General features: G+C 41.6%; 2 protein-coding genes across 3 annotated transcripts in view; both read left to right on the forward strand.

Annotated features, from left to right (window-relative positions):
• Window positions 1-9,851, forward strand: part of WDR35 (WD repeat domain 35) — a 42,598-nt gene extending 32,747 nt beyond the window's left edge. For both annotated transcript variants that reach the window (XM_042032897.1, XM_042032898.1), the window contains 8 exons: window positions 1,867-2,013; window positions 3,115-3,247; window positions 3,897-4,007; window positions 5,122-5,286; window positions 6,243-6,383; window positions 7,171-7,327; window positions 7,934-8,174; window positions 9,128-9,851. In XM_042032897.1, the coding sequence (XP_041888831.1) occupies window positions 1,867-2,013; window positions 3,115-3,247; window positions 3,897-4,007; window positions 5,122-5,286; window positions 6,243-6,383; window positions 7,171-7,327; window positions 7,934-8,174; window positions 9,128-9,278 (1,246 nt within the window). In that variant the 3' untranslated portion in view covers window positions 9,279-9,851. The remainder of the gene's footprint in view (window positions 1-1,866; window positions 2,014-3,114; window positions 3,248-3,896; window positions 4,008-5,121; window positions 5,287-6,242; window positions 6,384-7,170; window positions 7,328-7,933; window positions 8,175-9,127) is intronic.
• Window positions 9,852-10,963: 1,112 nt separating this feature from the next.
• On the forward strand, window positions 10,964-12,584 carry TTC32 (tetratricopeptide repeat domain 32). Its single transcript, XM_042032967.1, has 3 exons — window positions 10,964-11,084; window positions 11,159-11,319; window positions 12,164-12,584. The coding sequence occupies exons 1-3, from the start codon at window positions 10,972-10,974 to the stop codon at window positions 12,289-12,291; spliced, it is 402 nt and encodes a 133-aa protein (XP_041888901.1). The 5' UTR covers window positions 10,964-10,971; the 3' UTR covers window positions 12,292-12,584.
• The last annotated feature ends 3,158 nt before the right edge of the window (window positions 12,585-15,742 follow it).

Consider the following 15,742-nt stretch of genomic DNA (forward strand, 5'->3'; position numbering starts at 1 on the left):
GTCCGGGAAAAGAAAAAGCATTCCTTAATCAGGAATGGCTGTTTTCTCTGAAGAGTCTTTACCAGTTTCTGCAAAGACATAAAAGGATCAGATGGAGAGAATTTTGGTTTATCCACAGATAAGCAGTTCTATATGTAAACTAGTGCATTCCAAACTGTTTACAAAACCTTGGCTGCTCTAGGTAGTGCTGTGTTTCATAGATTTTTTTTTCACAAGTATTTTGTCGGTATTTCAACTGGGATTCCAAAAATACAAACAATCTTAAATAATGTTTAATTTATGTGGTGTTGCTCTTCGTTAGTAGCCAAGTACACATTCTTCTCAATTACATATACAAACAACAGAGTTTGTAATGAACTGTAATCTTTGGAGAGACAAGAGGACTATGGATGAAACTGAAACATTGAAACCAATCAGCGTAATTTTTGCTCAGGAATGAAAACAAACAAAGCAAAATTTTAGTATTGCTGGGAATATAAATTAACACTAAGTAATTAGCTAGAGCACTGTCTCTATTGAAAAAGGATAATGAGAAATCATCAGCAGCAGTTGTGCAGTGTAGCCTGTAGATGGTAGTCAAACATGGAGAAACATGAATCCCTTACGCACACGTGAAATTTTTAAGCTTTGATTAATGGAGCCATGAAAAACAGTAGGGAATTATGGAGGAAAAAATTAGTGACTATTTCATTCTGTAAGAATGAAAGTAAGGGGGACAGGGTGGCAGGCCAGAGGGAGAAGGCAGGAGTTGGGGAGAGTTGCCCAATAGAGCCTGGTAACGAAAACTTCCTTGCATGTCGTTAATTAGTTGATGGCAGTTTGCTGGTCTGGGGATGTGGGCTGCCTCCTGAGCACTTCAGTCACACTGCAACACCCAGTTTTAGATATGGCATATTCCCTTTCACATGGCTGAAGAGAAATTTGGACAAAGAATTGCAGAAGTCAAAAACCTGCTTTTTGTTTACTGGTTTCTTCAACAGTAAAGCATCTTATTCTCCAGCTACAAGAATATGGAAATTCTGTATGACCTTATGTGTCTCCTAGAAAACACAACTTGCACAACTAGAAAACTCCTGTAAGGATCTACCATAAATCACAATGAAATAATTATATTTTTCAAATACAATTTTAATGTTTTTAGACAGATGCTCTTATTTATTTGACTTCACTGACTTGCTAGTGCCTTCCTTAATTTACTTGTAAGTTGAGGGTATTTTTAAAAGAAGTGCATAGGTCTCTCCCATTTTTCCATATTTTCTATGCACCTGCAAAATCACTTTTATATGAGGTAATATAGATTTATTCTATTTGGTGGAAAAAACATGCCAGACAGACACACAGTGAGTCATATGTATGCATGAATAATAAAAAGGAAAAACTACTGCTGAGTCCTTTCTCCTTTATCCAAAATCACCCTGAATCTGGAAGAGAAGTCTCTGAAATCCATTTTATTACATCTCAGCTTTAGCCTCTATTATTCATATTCCTTGCTTCTTGGCCTTTCCCCTCATCTTTCTTCTGCTTTTAGCCTTTTGCAGCTGCTGCCATCTCTTGTAGTGGTCAGCAGTGAAAGATACAGAACAGAGTAAGAGGGAACCTGAAGTAATATCAGCCCAACTGTCTCACGCATTTAACCCCTCACACAGGAGTGTGGCTGATAAGAAAGTGCGTATGTATGATATAACCTGTGAGTTCTCTTGAGAATTTGCTTAAATAGAATAGTGTTTGAATTGTAAACAAGTTATCTGGGATCACTCTGATACCTGCAATGCAGGTTAAGAACACAAAAATACTTTTGGATACTTTTCTCGAGATTTTTGTTACCTATTTTGTGTGTTCGACATTTCCCTGCTGTTTTCTGTGAAGAGACCTTGCCATTGGGCTGCGGATCAAACTGGGTGATTGGTTCCGGGTGCTGCAGCTGTTGAAAACGGGCTCGGGGGACTCGGACGACGCCCTCCTGGAACAGGCACACAACGCTATTGGAGACTACTTTGCAGACCGGCAGAAATGGTACATTCTGTAGAGGAACCAGCAGTAAGGAATTGACAAAGGAAATTATTAAATTGATGACAAAACTTAATTTATGAGGAGGGACAGATGTCAGGAAAGTCAGGATGCAATACATTGGATAATTTAGGCGTGATGAGATTTAGTTCAGACCTTTATGGTTCCATGGTATGATAAACAGAGAGCTGTTGATCAGCTACTTAAAAGGTGAAGGTAAAAAAAAAATCTCTGCTTTGCAGAAGTCTGTCTGCTTCAAAAGAGGGGAAGAAAAGAGAAATACCTATACAGTTGTGATATAGAAAGTATTAACAAAAACAAAGTAGGGTTAAAAGTAGGACGGAATTACTTACCATCAGTGAATTTTCTAACAGCTTCAACCCACAAATATTTGAGAAGGTCCAGAATTCTCTATGACCTGGATCTGTCTCCAGCTGCTGCCTAAACTGGGCACCCAAGGAAGATTTTAAGGGCAATGCACACTTGTAATGATATTTCTCCAAAACACATTTTGCAGTCAGCTGCTTACTGAGCCAGAGGCAATGTCTTCATCGCTAATAACTTGAAGGGATTTTTTTAAATGAACTTGTTGCTTTCTAAGCCCATGCCACAGAGTTCCACAGCTGCACTATGTATTGCCATTATCCAAACTATTGTCACAATGCTGAAAACTTGTGATTAGATTTTAAAAGTTGAGTTTTAGGTGCCTTAGGTAATTTTGGAGAATTGCCTTGAAGGTCTTGGTGCTTGTTATAAAATATGGAAGCACAACAGTAAAGCCCTTTCCTGAAAGTTTAGTTGTAAGTTGTCCATTATCTGCTGTGATCTCTGCAGATGTAGGAATATAGCTTTAAGAATTCCTTGACCTCCTAATCTTATGCTAGTCAGAGAATCAATATTGCTACACTCTGAATATAATGATCTGTAAAAATTAAAATTTGTAGTGCATTTTGGAAAAACAGTGAAATTCTAGCCACACGAGCTTTTCTAAGCAAAGTTACCTATTTAAAATGTGATTTTAAATTCACAAATGCAAAAGGCTTACAGAGTTAAAAACATCTCTTGTGTTTATACATCAGAAGCCACCACATTTTTTTGTCTTATTAGGTTAAATGCTGTACAGTACTATGTCCAAGGACAAAACCAGGAACGTTTAGCTGAATGTTACTACATGCTAGAGGATTACCGAGGACTGGAGAACCTGGCTAACTCACTTCCAGAGAATCATAAATTGCTCCCTGTAAGCAAAAAACACCTTTATTTTTCATTGTCTTATACCCAACTATTTCTTTAAAATTTCCCATCTTGGGAGGGTTAAAAATGAGAGAAAGAATGCAGCGTATGACCTATTCACTTAAGTGCAATGGTGTTACTGTGGTATTGATCTCTGGTATTACTGCTGTTTTCATACTCCATCACTCTCCCTTTCCCTTATTGTCCCAGTTCCCCAGAAAGACCTGTCTGACAATACTCTAAAAGCAGGGGAAATAGGTGGGTTAGGGTGTGTAGGGTATATAGGTGTACAGGGTATAGGTGAGTCTATGTAGCAGGAAATTACCTTCTAAATAATAGCTAATTTAAAACTATGCCATGGTTGATTTAATCCAAAATGCTTGAAAAATGCAAGACATGCTCCTTTAATGCCTTTTTCAGTAAACTAGGACATAGCAGTTTCTTTTAACCTCATTGTAATAGCCTTCTTGAATTTAGAAGCAGTAGAGTGTAGCACACTGTTCTAGAGATGCATGGTGCCTTCACAGGATCCATGAAGCAAACAACCCATTCCCCACCCTCTTCGACTAAATTAACCAAATAGGAGTATTGCTGTTGCTGCACAATGTACTAAAAATGTGGAAGTGAATTTAGCACAGTGCTGATGCTTTTTGCAGGATATAGCTTACATGTTTGTGAGAGTGGGGATGTGTGAACAAGCTGTGTCAGCCTTTCTGAAATGTAATCAACCAAAGGATGCTGTGGATACCTGTGTGCATCTCAACCAGGTAAAATAAAAGGAGATAATCTGCTTTAGCAATACCAGTTTAACAGTGAGATTTCTATCCTGATGACCAGTTAAATACAAATCCTTGTTAAGTGTCGGATGTTTTGTCATAGTTTCTGGAAAATTCATACTTCGGTGCTTAAGCCAGTTCTCTGAGGTTGAGATTAGACCACTGGAGGGGCAGTGCAAAGCTACATGCAGGGTGTGTGGGCAGCATGCTCAGCATACAGACATCTGTAGCCTCTGGGAAGCTGGGCTGTGCTACCTCCTGATGGAATGGGAGAAGATGGGAGAAGAGATAGATGTTTGTTCTGGATATTTTCCACATCCTCCTCCTTCTTTGTATAGATGCAAACGGATTTGTTACTACATGAGGACGTAGCTGGAAAAAGCTGAGCTGGAAATTGATCTGCATGTTTGTAACTAGAGCTGTTTCCTGCTATGACTTAACCTGTGCAAATGTCTGTGTCAACACAAATAAGAAAAAAACTGAGCATGGCTATGAGGAACTTGATGGATGGGAGTGGCAGGACTAGCTAAGGCTGGCTTTATGTGAACAATTTCTTAGTTTATGGATCTGAAGAGCTATTAGGTGTGAGATTCAGTTAAGATTCTCAGTCTTGCCAAACTTTTCATCTGGAGCAAACACAGTAGCCAAACCACTGAAGATCAGGAAAATTCACAGACAAAATGAGGTATATAGAAGGATAAGTGAAGTGTTACTGTGTGCTTTAAGCTTCTGGGTTGAGGTCCTCTTTCAGACATGCTTTTGAGAGTCTGAGTTAAGTAATATCAGAAGTGTTGAAATCCACATGTCCAGCTATGAGCTGCAGTGAAATGATTTTGCAAAGCTTTTATGAAAGCAGAAGCAACTGTTTTATATATGGTTTTGGACAGAAGTCCAGCATTTTTTTCACAAGCCTGTTGCATCACATGATTGGCAATGATGTAAGAATTTGTATTCTCTTGCTTTCTATGTTAATTTTATAGAAGTCTGGTTCAAAATGGTGATGAAATATTGCACACAAATGTTGCAGTCTGTTCATGGATAACCGGTTTGTTCAGAGAGTGTATTTGAAAAAATGAGTTTAATAATTATCTCCTTTCATTTCTAGTGGAATAAAGCTGTGGAGCTTGCTAAAAATCACAATATGAAAGAGATTGGATCATTGCTAGCCAGATATGCAAGTCATTTACTGGAAAAGAATAAAATCCTTGATGCTATAGAACTCTACCGCAAAGGCAATTATTTCTTTGAAGCTGCTAAGCTCATGTTCAAGGTATCGCAGGTTTTATTTTTACGTCAAATAACTGGGTTTTTTGGACTAGCTCTTACTTTTCCATGCTTCTTTTATTCTCTTGGGGTTATTTTAGTTTTAACAATGTCTAGGCTGTAAGCAGATGCCATCATACAGGAGACTGCAAAGATGAACCCAACTCCCAGAGTTCAGGTATCTCTATGTGTAATAGTTACCCTGGGGGTGCTCTGTAGCTAGTGGAAAGGACACTTTGGGGACACAAGCCATCTATTTATTTGGAGACGTTCGCTTCAGTGTGCGATGAACTGCACCTCAGAAAAGGTCCTGATGCCCTGCATTGCCTAGTAAAGGAGTATGGTAGATGGGTCTGGAGTGCAATGTCCATATTAGTTTAGATGTCATGGGAGTTATTTTTATCTCCTTTATTAAAAAAATAGCAATGTCAATAAGTAGAAGTTAAATTTTGGTATTTCTTCAATTAGTTGCTTCAATTAGAAATGGCTGTGGTGTGCTTTTAACATAAAGATGTTGCTTAGATTTGGTTTGGCTGCAGAGATTTCTCTTTATAGCTTAAAGTCTGTAGGAGTGATATGTAATTTTTACAGCAAATATTTATAGCAGTATATATATGTTACTTTCAAAAGCCATTCTTCTTTTCTGGGAAAACCACCAGACCTTATTGAAAGCTATGTATGTGTTTAAAAATTGCTATTTTTTAGTTTATTTTTATACTAGGTCAATAGACTTATACATGGTTACACTGATATATCCTTCCTGAGAATCTGGCTTTATATACATGTTAGCTAAATAAATATAGAATAATGTGCATACTTCACTTTGACATTTTCATTTATAGTTCTGTTTGCAGTCTAAATTATTACATTTAAAGGCAGAATCATTTTTTGGCATGGTTTCCTAGGTTTGTACAAGCATGCAATTGTCCAAGAGAATTAAATCCCTTTGTTGTGTTTTTTAAGATTGCAGATGAAGAGTCAAAGAAAAGAACGAAGCCTTTGCGAGTTAAAAAGCTTTATGTGCTATCAGCCTTACTTATGGAACAGTGTCATGAACAAATGCAAAATGCACAAAGGGGAAAAGTTAAAGAGAAAAGTTCAGAGGTAGTGTCTTTTTTTTTTCCCCCTTTCTGAATTCTGGTATCTGATAGCTAATCAGAATAAAGCAAGCCATCTTCATGGGAGCCTATAATGTTTTTTTAATAACCCTTTTCCCTCCTAAGAACAAAGCTTTCCTTAAAGCAAGTCCCCCATGAAAACATATTGTTTTAAGTATTATTTTAAAACATTTAAATCATATGTATTAATAGATAGTTTTCTTCCTAAGTTTAATGTGTTTTTCTTAATGTTTTCACTATAACAATGAAAACCATACTAAGAAACTCTGGACTTTTTTCTTCCTGCAAGACTCTCATGTCATTTAGGAGTAAGTATTGATCCCACAGGGTGATCTGTGATTAGATTAAGCTATGTTGCCTGTAATTCAGCAGAGAGATGGCTCCAGATATGGGGGAAGCAAATGGAAGAATTTTTTTTCTCTGCTCACACGTTCATCTTCATATGCACAAATGAAATAGTTTAAACAGTTTTAAGAGCTCTGGTGTTGAAATGCAGTATTAATCCAAACTATGAACCAGTCTGCAGATGTGCACAAAATATATTTGTACACACACGTATATGATATTTATCTTTGAAAATCTGCACCATATGTTGTGCCTGTGCTCTGTACAGAATGCCTGACAATGTTCACTGTAGGTCCATTTGTAGTTCTCCTACTTAACATGGACAGTGGTGTAATCACCAAGTACAGAAAAGCTGTTTTTGTATATCCCCATTTCCTGCTGTATCTGTTTCATATAAAAAATTACTTGTGATACTGGTTTGTTTTCAGAGTGCTTCAGCTTTGGCTGGTTTGCTGGAAGAAGATGTTCTTTCTTCAACGAATCGCTTTGCAGACAATGCTTGGCGAGGAGCTGAGGCTTACCACTTTTTCATACTTGCACAAAAACAGCTCTACAAAGGTTCTGTAGATGCAGCACTTAAAACAGGTAAGAATTAATTTTCAACCCTGTAAAGACAGCACGTAACTTCGTTTATAGCTGCCACACTTTTCAGTTCTTAATAAATCCATGTAGTTTAAACCAAAACCATATAATGAATTGAATATGGCTGCAGTCACAATACCTGGAAAGGACTTTGCTGAAGAAAATGAAAATCTTTCCAAATATTACCTGGTAAATTGGTCAGTCTCTGCAGATGTTCTGCTGACTGTTTTGTTTCTTTCCTTAAATTATAAGGCATACCTGAATTTACATCAGACCTCCTTCATAAAAAATCTGTGGGAATTAGAGAAACAAATAGTGCCTTGTACTTTGTCCAAATAGTGAAGATTTCAAATCTTTCTAATATTTTTAAAGCAAACCAACCAACCAACTAAAATAAAGTGTTTCAAGACGACACTTCAATTTCCCAGTCAAATCTCCTTAATGTTTTTTTAGAGCAATGTTTCATAGTAATGTCAATAAAAAACTGTGGTTCATTTTGTCCAATTTCTAGGATTAATGCTGTCTACTAGTAGCAACTATTTCATACAGATGTTTGCACTTCTCAGATATGTAAAAATTTCCTTGGATTTATTTTTTTCATTTTTTTAGCTCTTCATCTGCGAGATTATGAAGACATTATCCCTGCAGTTGAAATCTATTCCCTTTTGGCACTCTGTGCATGTGCAAACAGAGAATTTGATACTTGTTCAAAAGCCTTTGTTAAACTAGAATCCTTGGAAACTCTTAAGCCAGAGCAGAGGCAACAGTATGAAGACCTTGCTCTAGAGATATTCACAAGATATAGTCCAAAGTGTAACAAAAAACCTGATCTGGATGCTGTTCTTGAGAGGTGGGTTTATTTTACATGATACTAAAATAATACTCTCATTTTTTTCTGCTGTTCTCTGTATTTTAGGTTTTATCAGGTTTTGTGTATGAGTAAATTAAGTAAGTGCTTTGCTGCTTAAACCAACTATCAGGCAAGAAGAAGGTGTTAGCCAGTTTGGAGGAAGGTAATACAGCACTATGTTGTTTAGGAAAATAGACACTGACTGCATTTGAGGAACTGGGCATAGAGATGTAACTTCATCCTAATTTGAAATGCAGGTAGACAAAGCACAGGAGTTTTAGGGCTTTGGTACTGTGTCATGTGACATTAAAGTAAGAATGTTTGTGTTTGCATCACCATGGTGGTGTGATGCAAGTATCAACAAGGGAATGTTTAACCATTATTAACTAACAGGTCTCCAGTGTTTTGTGAATTACCTAAATTTACTTGGTGTGAAAAGGTCAGTATGTGAAGTGGAAAAATTAGTATGAAGGGCACATTTAAGGGTAAGTCCTTGGAGTGGCTGTACCCACAATAGTGTCTTTGACATGTTTCCTACTACGAGCATGGAACTTGTAAATATGGAAATCAATTGTGAATCAATTTTCTTTCAGCAAACAGGATTTTAACCTGTCTTGATTGATCCTACTGTGCAGCTGTACAGAATCTCACTAGCAGCTGTCAAGTTTACCCTTCAGACTTCAGAGGAAGGAGTATAATAGCAGGGCAGGTGTCTAATCACACTTCACCTTTATATGGCCTTCACTGCTTCTTTTCACCCCACCTCTTGGATCTGCTGCTCCTGATTTGTTGACTGTATGGTTCTGGGGGTGGGCATTCTCTGGTGCGAGGATTTACATGGTTAAGTGAACAGTGAAATGTTACATGAGCTAATAACTTCTAATCAACAATTGGTGCACCACATTTTTATTCTTTCAGCTTTATTTACTCTTTTTTTTTTCTGTTTTTAATAGTGGAGATGGTAAAATTCCTGTATGTGTTGCAACAGGAGCCCCTATCCTGGAGTATCAATTCTGGATGTGCAGTGTGTGTAAGCACTGCATGAAAACCAAAGAAGCAGAACATTATAAAGCCTGTCCTCTGTGCCACAGCACAGGAATCTGAGGAAAAAGACTGTGTAGCCGCATTTATGACTGCTAAAAACAGCCTGTAAAATGTTACTATGTTTTGAAATACAGCTCAGGTACTGTATTGTAGCAGTTAGTGCTGCTATTAGAGCAACATTAAAAAAAAAACCAAACCAAAACCAAGACAGAAAACCACAAGAGAAACCTTTAGTGGTTCCATTTGTCTGAAAATATTACCATGCAAATAGACTTCATTTTTTGCTACACTTTAAAAAAAAGATTTAAGGTAAAAGCATTCTTTTTGTAGATTGAGCCTAGTTTCAAAACTTTGTGAGCTGAATATGGGTTCATATCAATATGTTTTACTCTGAGCAGGCTCCATTTTTTTGTCTCTCTAGTTCCATTGGAAATTACTGGGTTTTCTCAGAATTCAGTTTTTTGAAAGAAGTGATTCCTGAGTTGAAATAATGTCACAATAATTTTGATAATATTACTATGTATGTTTTTATACTACTGTTTAAGGTTACTAGAGTGATGATAGTAGTGTACTAGTTTCTTTTGCCAAGAGTATTGAAACCCACCATAGCAATAAAGGGCTTGAAAACACTCAGCAGTCAGTGTGTCAGTCTGGTTCCTGAGCTTGGGTGGTATCATCTTCAACAGGTTAAGGAAACCTCCATGAACCTGCAAACTGGAACCTGGCATTTTTCATGTAGCTTGAGAGAGCAGCCTGCATCTGTTGAGCTTAAGTGTCACCCTTGTTACACACAAAGGTCCAAGGAACGATGTCTCACTGTCCTACCATACTGCTGGTTAAGCCTCTGCTCTGGCAGTGCTGCAGGGCCTTGATGCACAGGATGAGCTCTCCCCAGGACCAGCCAGCACTCGGCTGCCTGGCAAGAGCCATGAGCTGTGACGTTCCCATTGTGCATTGGCACGTTTCCGAGAGGAGAGTCTGAGACCTCTTCTGTGCTCTCACCTTAACTTAAGCCAGGTGAAGATAGAATCACAGAGTACTACAACGGCCTGGGTTGGAAGGGACCTTAAAGACCATCTTGTTTTGAGCCCTCTGCCCTGGCCTGGGACACCTTCCACTAGACCAGGTAGCTCAAAGCCCATCTGACCTGTTCTTGAACACTTCCAGGGATGGGGCAGCCACAGCTTTTGGGGGCAACCTGTTACCACCCTCACACAAAACAATTTCTTCCGTATGTTTAATCTGAACCTTCCCTCCTTCAGCTTAAAGCCATTCTCCCTTGTCCTATCCCTTTATGCCCTTGTAAACAGTCCTTCTCCAGTTCTCTTAGAGCCCCTTTAGGTACTGGGAGGTGCTCTAAGGTCTCCACAGAGCCTTCTCCAGGCTGAGCAACCCCACCTCTCCCAGCCTTTCTCCCGAGGAGCGGTGCTCCAGCTCCCTGATCCTCTTGGCCTGCTCTGGCCTCGCTGCACCAGGTCCTTGTCGTGCCTGTGCTGCGGCCCCAGAGCTGGACGCTGCATTGCAGGCGGGGCTCTCACGAGAGGAGAGGAGCAGGCACCTCCCTGGCCCCGCTGGTTATCACTGAGAGCACCAGCACGTTTCTGTGTTGGCCGTGCGCGCGTCCCGCCGTGCGCGCGTCCCGCCGTGCGCGCAGCTCCCTCCGCCCCAGCGCCGTCCCTCACGAGGCCGCGCGGCTCCCGCGCCGCCGTGCCCGTGACATCAGGGCGTGCCCGCCCCGCGTGACGTCAGCGCGATGGCGGGCGAGGCGGCGGCGCTGCTGGCGGCGGCGCGGGCGGAGCTGCGGGCGCGGCGGCTCTCGGCGGCCGAGGAGCTCTTGAGCCGCTTCATCGCCCGCAGCCCCCCGGGGTAACGCCGGGGCCGGGGAGCGGGGCGGGCGCGCCGGGCGGGCCCCCGCTAACGCCGCTCTTCCGTCCCCGCAGCGCCCGCAGCGACCTCGCCACGGCGCTCAACGAGCGCGGGCAGGCGCGGTACCTGCGCGTGGAGTTCGCCGCCGCCGTGCAGGACTTCACGGCCGCCATCGAGTGCCAGCCCGGCTTCGAGGTGCCCTACTACAACCGCGGGCTGGTGCGCTACCGGCTGGGTACGAGCCGGGGCGGGGCGGGACGGCGTGAGCCGGGCGGCCCCGGGCCGCGGGCAGGGACACCCGCCCGGCACTGGCGGGACAGGGGCGGGCATCGCTCCGGGACACGCGGGACACGCGGGACACGCGTTCCCAGCAGCGACAGCACCTCTAGCTGCTGCCTGCCCCGTGTGTGCAGTTACACCCCCCTGTTCCTAGGTGTGCTGCTGAGTCTCTCGAAACGATGCTATTCCGTGGAAAATGGGAGGAAAGGTGCAGTTTGACTTGTGGGAAAATTTGCACTGGGGTAAATAAAGCCAGTTCCAAACACCACCATTAAACCTGAGATAAATCGTCTCCCAAGCAGCTGTAGCTGCAGTGAGTGTGGCCTTCTCAACTTCCAGTGGGCTGCCGGCGACTCTGGGGAATTCCCTGCCCTGTTTTTGATGATGCTGTAAGAAAGTGACAGCCCTGTGCCTTTTGTTGGAGCTTGGCCGTTGTAGAGGTTGAGGGACTGGAGAACGGAGCCAGACCATGGGGCACCAGCTGGAAGCTCTCTGCCTGTGTGCCAGCTTTAAGGCAGCCTCATTATTGGTGTGGGCCTTTTGTCTCCTTCTCTTGGAATAAACTGGCTGAATTGAGCCTTAAGTCCGTTTGAGGTTCAAAAATACATATTCCGATTCTCAGTGTGAAACGTTTTGACTCCCACTTGGGCCTGTGGGGAATCCAAATGTAGTGGGTCCAGTAAGTAGCTGCTACTTTTTGTTGGTGAAACTATTTGGAGGTGTTCTTGAGTTGTGGTTTGTGAGTGTGAGCAGTTACAGAAAGATAATTTTACTTTTTTTTCTTTTTTTTTTTGGGACAGGAGACTTTGATGAGGCCATGAAAGATTTCAGAAAAGTATTAGAGTTAAACCCCCAGTTTGAAGATGCTGCATTGAGTCTAAAACAGGCTATTCTTGATAAAGAAGAAAAACAGAAGCGGGGTTATTGAAAATTCAGGTAGTGATGTGATGTGAAAGTGTTCCACTAAACGTGATGTTTATCATTGATGGATGAAACACAAGATCATCTGTTATGACCTGTTGAAGAACTTCATTCTTGGGTAAATAAGTTAAAAATTGATTATGATTGCAAAATAAACTGGGTTTTGGATATTTTTAGTCTTGAGGGAAAGTATAATGTTGATCTCTGTGAGACGCATGTACAGATTTTGTACAGAAATAGTTCGTAGTTCTGTAAAAAATGTATTGGCCAGATTAATTGAAAATAAAAGATGAACATGTACTTTTTATCTCATGATTGTCTGCAAATAGTTTACTGTAGAGAATATTCACAGGAGGAATTGTCATTTTCTCTTTCTTACTGAAGAGATCAATTCCCTGAAAAATACTGTGTGAAATCCATCTGATGGAACTGGCTGGGAATACCCAGGCAGCTTCATTTCTCACATGGTAGGAGGGACCATTACTGAAACCTGTGAATCTTCAGGCAGATCCTCCCTTGCTTGTTCATACTCTCAGATTGCCTACATGAGCATTAGGATTTTGTTTTTTAAATAAAATTATACAAGTGACATTTCTGCTTCTTACGGTGAGTTCCTCCATGGATGATCCCAGAGCCTGCACAAGCACAGGGCTCACTGAAGATGGTGGGACCCTTTGGGTGAGTCATGAGAGCAGACTGGAGCCTTTGGATATCCTTCCCAGCAGCCTCACCGAGATCACTTTCAGCTTTGGGATGAAACTGCAACAGCGACAATGAGCAAATTTGAAACAGGGCTGAGGAAATGCTGCATTTACCTCTCATGCTCCTGACACTTGACTGCAGCCATTTGAAGTTACAGAAATAAGATGCATGATACCAGGATGTGACCATTGACAGTTTGGGAAATAAGCAATGACCATTTTTTTTTCCCCTCAGAAGTCTTAATTTTGGACTTGATATATTAAGCACATGCTTTGCTACCATTTATCTTGCTCTTCTGTCTCCAAAACAACACAGATAATGCAATGACTTGACACACTTCATGCCACCTCAGTCTTAAAAATTGAGAAATCCTACCAGCTTCTGGTTGATGGTGAGAAGGTGAGCTAGAACTAAACATGTTCCTGACTGACCATGCCAAGGCAATTAAAAAACCAGTAATGAATAGTTGAATGTGACTTACGAACTTTTACTGTGAGAAGAGAGATCACAGATGTGGTTCTGCACAGAACACTTTAAATGACAGGCTATAGATCAAAATATTAACAGTCAATAAGTATTTTAGAAAACAAAGATGCTAGAGATAATATTCCAGCTTGTGTTGTTTTGTGAATGTTGCTTAATTACTTCTCATGCAGTTGTTGGCACAGAAATACTACACTGGGCTGGGAGTAATTGCCAGTTCTCCACAGTATTTCCTTGTCTCTCCTGTGAAAGGATGAACTGTCATCATGTATTTCAGCATAATCTGGAATTCTTTCAAGGTAATTTTGGCCAGTAGGGCTTTCACATTTTCCCCTTTCACATGCACACGAGTCACTCAGTTCTCTGGCTTTCAGGTTTTCAGCTTGAAGTTATTAAATAGCTCTGCTGGTTTCAGCTGGGGTAGAGTTAGTTTTCTTCACAGTGGCTGGTATGGATCTGTGTTTTGGGTTTGTGCCAGACATAGACCTGATAATATGGAGATGTTTTTGTTATTCCTGAGCCGGGCTTACACAGAGCCAAGACCTTTTCTGATTTTTGTACTGCCGTCCTGGTGAGGAAGTTGGAGATGCCTGTGAGGCTGGGAGGAGACACAGCGGGGACAGGTGACCCAAACTGACCAAAGGGGTATTCCACACCATAGGGCATCATTCTCAGTATATAAAGTATACAAAAAAACCCCAAAACTCAGAGAGGAGGATGTATTTAGTAACTCCCCTTATCCTGCAAAGTTTCCTCTTTGTAAAAGTTTAAGAATTAAAAGCTTAATGGAGAATAATAAAATCCTTTTATGTAATGTTTTGTGAAATTCAGGCAACCTCTCAGCCTGTAAAAGGAGCAGGGTTGTGTGCTTTGGATGCTTTGCAGTGTGAGGTGCTGTAGCTTTATACAGGGCTTTAGGGGTTGTCTTTGCGCAAGAATTCCACACCTCTGTGGAGCTCCTGGGTCAGTCCCGCCCATTCTACTGCCCTTGTCAAAGTCATGGGGCTGTACCGAAAGTCCAACAGGTGGTTGCTGCTAATGCACTGTGACTCTCTTTACTCTGGCCAGAAATGTTTCAGATGTAATAATTCTCAGCTGCTTTGCCAAGGTTTCCTACCTATAAAGCTACTCTCCCAAACCCTTGACTTTCCTTCCACAGCTGTCACTGGCAGCCCCTCTGTTTGGCTTATTCCCCGTAGCCAGGGTTAATTTGGCAGTGAGTAACTGTTCTCACCTGATGATTTACCTCTAAACTTACAAAAACCCCTGTGAGTTCCATAATACGTTACAAAGAATAACATCCCTACCTTACAGAGCAAGGCAAAGAGTAACATCATCACCCTGTGTTTTCCCTAGGACTCTATTTGTCCTACTGAAATATGGGAGGAGGAGTTGTCACACAACTCTCAGTGTTGCAAGGCCTTTCCCTTGCTTTTGCAGAAAGGTGGGAAAACCTGACAACGCCAAGGTGAGCAGGGCACCGAGCAATGTTGGAAGGCTTTTGTGCACGTTTGGTGTGAGTGCAGCATGGGGAACAAGGAGAGCCTTTCCCAATGGAAAAGCTGTGGCACACTGAAGGCAAAGGGTTTGGTTGTCAAGTACCCAGAATATGTCCGTCTTCCACATGTCTGCCTTCCGAGTGAGCTACAGAGGTTAAGTCAGCATGAAAAGCCTGAAACTCTTGGCCTGTTACAAGTGAGGGCTGCACTGTGCACTTCTCATCTAGGAGGTAACCTTGTTAAAAAGTGACTGAGGAGAGAAAGGTGCACTATCCCAGTTTTGTGGGGATTGAACACCTCTACCTCAGTCAAGCTCAGCTATGCAGGTCATGCTCTCTGTTGCCTGTCAGGAGGGGAAGGATTCAGAAAAGCAAAAGCAATGTTCAAAATTGAAGATTGCTAGTGGAAGGATAATATCCACTATTCTTTTATGTCAGCAGATTACTGTTCATTTGCCTCATCCTTTTAACAGAGGCAGGAGCTGGATCAGTGGAACAGATTTGACCCCAGCCAATGGCTTTCATGCAGAATGAAACGTCTGATTGCTTTTTATGAAAAACGTTTGCTGAGAGATCTGGTCAAGTTGGAGGCCCCACTTCCAGCATGTTGGGACTGTTTGAGCTGAACACTGGTCTGTTTCCGAAGATTATTTCCAAGACTCTCCTCGTAGGATCCCTTTAGTGCATGAGCAGGGATTGGATGCAGTCCAGAGCATCGCTTCCTACAGCTCGTGATGATCACGTTTTTCATCACTCATGTCTGTGTTGTACAATG

Source organism: Corvus kubaryi, unplaced genomic scaffold (genome assembly GCF_017639235.1).
Source record: "Corvus kubaryi isolate FWS band 111438036 unplaced genomic scaffold, C.kubaryi_AGA036_p1.0 37354, whole genome shotgun sequence".
Lineage (NCBI taxonomy): Eukaryota > Metazoa > Chordata > Aves > Passeriformes > Corvidae > Corvus > Corvus kubaryi.

Coding starts and splice junctions, on each gene's coding strand:
- TTC32 (XM_042032967.1), top strand. CDS start 10,972: ATGGCGGGCGAGGCGGCGGCGCTGCTGGCGGCGGCGCGGGCGGAGCTG. Junction 11,085..11,158: donor ATCGCCCGCAGCCCCCCGGG/GTAACGCCGGGG, acceptor CCGTCCCCGCAG/CGCCCGCAGCGACCTCGCCA. Junction 11,320..12,163: donor GCTGGTGCGCTACCGGCTGG/GTACGAGCCGGG, acceptor TTTTTGGGACAG/GAGACTTTGATGAGGCCATG.